Raw genomic sequence first — 5,263 nt, forward strand, 5'->3', positions numbered from 1 at the left:
GCTCGGTTTACACCTATCGCCATTTCTAGCCACTGGGGGACCATAGGCAGGCTAGGGGAACTCATATTAATGTTAAAAAACCTCATAAAGTGAAATTTTCATGCCATGGGACCTTTAAAGGCTGCATTGGCTAAGTGGCTAAGTTATCAGGGGTTAATTCTTGTGTCATTTTTCCCTCTGACAGCACTGCACGTCTGTCTGTGCACTGCAAGGAAATCGATAGCTAATTTCTCTCCATGATCACAGATATTGAAAGTTAGGGACGGTGCGGAAGAGATTTACCTGCATCAAACGCCACATCCGCAACAACAACAGTCAAGCGTGGTCCAGATTCACTCATGAATGCACGGCGTTGTGTGGAGACTGAAAGCTGTGCGAATACAGCAAGAAATTTCAGGTTGTACACCAAAGATGGAGAATAATCATGTCAAAGCACAGCGCTTTAGAAAGGCTGTCGACAGACTTCCAAAGCAATAATTCAATTCTATTAAGATCTGAAATGTCTTTAAAGAAACTTTTACACTTCTCTCTGCAGGAACAACCACTGAAAGTGGGCACATGTGAAGCGGTAACGTGCCGCATGCAGATTTCTGAAAGCTTTAATATACATTTTTAGTGAAAAAATGCTTTTATAACCCTTGTGTTTTGACCCGTAATGGTGCCTAATGGCTGTTTACCAAATGTTCTTATAATGGGTTTGATTGGCACTTTCTGCAGAACCGGATCGACATCTGGATGCAGGCTCACCTGCTCATCAGGAAAACACACAGGACCAAGATGGTCAGATGATGGGAAAACAAAACACTGCGGTGAAGATTTCTAAACAACACGCGTATAAAAGACAAAGGAATCAGTTTTTGCTTTGGCTGAAGCTGAAAGTACTGAAATTAAGCATAAAGAAGTAACAAATGCATCTTTTCTAATTCTACTTCTCAAGATAAATCAGATTTTCAAAATACATGCGCATGAACGTAATTGCTTGCACAGCAGTTTGGTGTCTAAATAACTGATAAATAGCTACAAACAGACAATGATTTGACACGATCTTCTGTAACCTACAATCAGTGCTGGGTAGTAACTGATTACATGGGATCCGAATTACGTAATCAGATTACACAAGCTAAGTACTTGTAATTAGATTGTATTACATTTTAAAATACCTGTAATCAGACTACAGTTACTTTTTATTGATTACATGATTGTCTATTATGAATACAATAGCAATACATTGTTCAGAATTGGCTTCTCCCTAATTGTTTTTTCATCTTTTAAATTTTCCTTTCTAAAATATGCTACCGCTTGTATACATTCATAAATTCAGAAAAAACAGCATTGACCACTGGATTTACGAACATTTGCATGTTCACGGTTCTCTGAAGTTGGTTAATGGTCACATGGACATCCAGGTAAACAAATTAAAAAAAATGTTCGTTTTACATTTTTATGATTTAGTTAATTATATATAATTTTTTATTAAACACACAAACCCCCCGCAGTTCCTTCACGAAGTCCAGATTGGGAAACCTTGATGTAATGTAACGTTTACTGCACTTCATGCTGTTAATAACAACAAATGGAATATATTTGCTTTCTTTTTGTATTTTTATATCAGTATGGTACAAGATTATGCTATTTAAATCAATGTGATAAACAAGTTAGATCAAAAGTAATCTAAGAGTAGTCAGATTATATTAACTAAACGTGTAATGTAATGGATTCCGTTACTAATTACAATTTTTGTCATGTAATTTGGAATCAGTAACAGACTACGATTTGTAAGTAAATCTACCCAGCACTGCCTTCAAGGTTTTTTTAAATAAAGGCACAGCTTTAGGTGTTCATTACGAGTATTTTCATGACCATCATGCCAAGCGTTCACTGTGAGGACAGCATTTCATCCATGTAGGCACAAGATTATCTACATGAAAAAAGACATTGAATAATCAAACATCTAGCACCATAGACCCATGTCCTTGAGGAACGTGGAAGAAGTTCAGAAAGTTGGTGCGCAGTGCAAGATCACTTGATATAAAAATAGAAATTTCAAGGGAGAGTCTGTGATGGTTTTCCGAGGACTTCAAACGCCGAGCAACTTTGGAAGTGAGTTTGACCTTTGGCTACGGTCACGGGGTCAGCTTTTTGACATCAGCTGTGTCCTCATGGGCGCCGCTGTCGAAGGCTACACTGGGTTGGGTCTCCTGGGTCTCGTTCGTACACGGTGACATGGAGCTGTTTGATGACCCGAAATGATGAGTGTCCACCAGAAGCAGCATGGGCGTCCCGTTCCTCTTCAAGGCCTCGCTCATGGTGATGTGCACTTCCTCCGGCGTGACTCCCAGATCAGACGCAGACTTCCGCTTGATGCGCTCGTAGCTCTTGTCTTGGTTCTCAGGGAACGTCTCACTGTCTTGGAAGCGTCCGAACAGCCAGATGAAGAACCCGATGAGCACAAAGGCCGCCAGACTTGGGATGAACGCCAGGCATTTGATGTCCAGACTAACGCCCACGTAGCGGCTGTGAAGGAACATGTCTCTCTGGACGTATGTCCGGTTGGTGAGGGGGTCAGTGTTGGTGGAGCGCCACTCCCAGGTCAGCGTGCTGCGGTTGAAGTTGCGCAGCGTCTCCGGATCCTCCACGGTGTAGATCTTCTCTCCTGGACCTACGTATTGACCGTATTCATAGGGCTTGTAGAAGATCTGGTTCTTCCACATGTTGAGGTCCAGGATGAGGACCATGAAGATGATTCCATAATTAAACCATTTCCCTGAGTGAGGAAAAAAAAGGGAAGATGAGTGTTTTGGGAATTTATCCCAATGTATTTCAGAGTATTTCAGAGCAACATACTCAAAACGCTTTAGCAGCTCTGTATAGCAACATCCTGGCAACTACCCAAAACACCCTAGCAACTGCATAGCAATGTCCTGGCATTTAATCAAAAAAACCTAAACAACTGCATAGCAACGTCCTTGGTAACTACCCAAAACACCCTATCAACTGCATAATGACGTCCTGGCAACTACCCAAAACACCTTAGCAACTGCATAATGACATCCTGGCAACTACCCAAACACTTTAGCAACTGCATAGTAACATACGCAAAACACTTAAGCAACTGTGTATAGCAACATCCTGGCAACTATCTAAAACACCCTAGCAACTGCATAGCAACATTCTGGCAACTACCCAAAACACCTTAGCAACTGCATAGTAACATACTCAAAACACTTGAGCAACTTTGTATAGCAACATCTTGGCAACTATCCAAAACACCCTAGCAACTGCATAGCAACGTCCTGGAAACTACCCAAAACAGCCTAGCGACTCCATAGTAACATCCAGGCATTTAATCAAAACACCTTAACAGCTGCATATCAACATTTTGTCAACTACGCAAAAACAGCATAGTAACTGCATAGCAACGCCCTGGCAACTACCCAAAACACCCTAGCAACTGCATAGCAACATACTCAAAACAGTTTAGCAACTCTATATAGCAACATCCTGGCAACTACCCAAAACACCACAGCAACTGCATAGCAACGTGCTGGCAACTGCCCAACACAACCTTGCAACTGCATAGCAACACCCTGGCAACTACCCAAAAAACCTTAGCAACTGCACAGCAACACCCTGGCAACTACCCAAAACATCACAGCAACTGTGTAGCAATGTTCTGGCAACTTCATACAAAACACCATAGCAACTGCATAGCAACACTCTGGCAACTACCCAAAACATCACAGCAACTGTGTAGCAATGTTCTGGCAACTTCATACAAAACACCATAGCAACTGCATAGCAACACTCTGGCAACTACCCAAAACATCACAGCAACTGTGTAGCAATGTTCTGGCAACTTCATACAAAACACCATAGCAACTGCATAGCAACACTCTGGCAACTACGCAAAACACCTTAGCAACTGCATAGCAACCATTAAACCATTTCCCTGAGGTAGAAAAAAGGAAAATGTAAGATTAGCATGTTGGGAATTTATCCCAGTGAAATTGTGAGTCAGACGGCTGCTTGAGAAAGTGAATTAACTGAGTTGGGAGTCACTTTCTAATGGTTTTCATTATTAGCGCACTCATGCGGGGTTCTTCTCGAATGCTAAATCACCGTGCCAAACAATAAGGTTAAAGACTTTTATGAATGGTTGAGCAGGAGGGCCATTTCCCAAGCCTCGAGGGAGCGATCATCTATTCCCAGGATGGCCATCAGGACCCTCGCTACAGTGAGCGAAACACAGCGAGATGGAAAAAGAGAAACTAAAGCGGTTCGCTCACACACTTCAGCAGCAGTCCTTCAGATTTACTGACTCCATTATATAAACGCAAGTTTACAGATGAGCAAATACTAATTAGTATGCGCTGCCTTCAAACACATAATTATAAAGAGATGTATCTAACAAGCTAATATTCTGACAGCGTGTCCCTTTGGGAAAGGAATTAATTAATCCGTCCTGTCCCAAACGACAGTTTAGAGCACTACCGCTTGATTCATTGCCATAACTGTGCTCACGGTGTGTTTGCTGTCATGCCCTACTTAAGGCACGAGTGTGCGGATTTACCCATGATGTGAATGTGATACTCGTCTTTAAAGATGCGCTTGCACACGGGCAGTTTGATCTTCAGCTGCATGGTGGAAAGGCCCGGGAGGTTCATGTCCAGATCGCCCATGAAGTGAGGAAACTCCCAGTCCTGGAAGAGGTAGAGCCAACAAACACGGTTACTGAACACACACCTCAAACGCAAGGATCTCCAATGAATAAACACTTCAGGTGTTACAGGATGAGATCAAACATCACAGAACTACTGTATGGAGGGATGAAGCATGTCTGAAGGGCAACCGTGAAGTAAACATCTACTGTACTGGAAAAACTACAGATATTTCAGGAACTCTTTTATGTGAATAAAGTCAAGCATCACTAGTACTGCATTTCAAATCTAGAATCCATAATCCATGCCCTAGCAACTGCATAGCAACACATAAAAACATCTATACTTAGCAAAAAAGTAGGCCTGGCATCTACTCAAAAGACCCTAGCAACTGCATAGCAACTGAATCAAGTTTATCAAACACTTTATCAACTCTGTATAGCAACATCCTGACAACTACCCAAAACACCTTAACAGCTGCATAGAAGTTTGTGTGTGTGTGTGTGTGAGTGAGTGAGTGTGTGAGTGTGTGTGGGTGTGAGAGTGTGTGTGTGTGTGTGTGAGTGAGTGTGTGTGTGTGTGTGTGTGAGTGTGTGTGTGAGTGA

The 5,263-nt window shown here is 42.1% G+C and overlaps 1 protein-coding gene across 1 annotated transcript in view; it reads right to left on the bottom strand.

Moving 5' to 3' along the window:
* Positions 1 to 1,842: 1,842 nt before the first annotated feature.
* The window catches only part of LOC107661285 (transmembrane protein 117-like), a 64,689-nt gene continuing 61,268 nt past the window's right edge, over positions 1,843 to 5,263 (bottom strand). Inside the window, exons 8-9 of the mRNA XM_016450782.1 lie at positions 4,571 to 4,700; positions 1,843 to 2,764 (exon numbers count right to left, since the gene is read on the bottom strand). Coding sequence (XP_016306268.1) covers positions 2,124 to 2,764; positions 4,571 to 4,700 — 771 coding nt within the window. The 3' untranslated portion in view covers positions 1,843 to 2,123. The remainder of the gene's footprint in view (positions 2,765 to 4,570; positions 4,701 to 5,263) is intronic.

The sequence above is a fragment of the Sinocyclocheilus anshuiensis genome, unplaced genomic scaffold, assembly GCF_001515605.1.
Source record: "Sinocyclocheilus anshuiensis isolate Anshui unplaced genomic scaffold, SAMN03320099.WGS_v1.1 scaffold499, whole genome shotgun sequence".
NCBI classification, from domain to species: Eukaryota; Metazoa; Chordata; class Actinopteri; order Cypriniformes; family Cyprinidae; genus Sinocyclocheilus; species Sinocyclocheilus anshuiensis.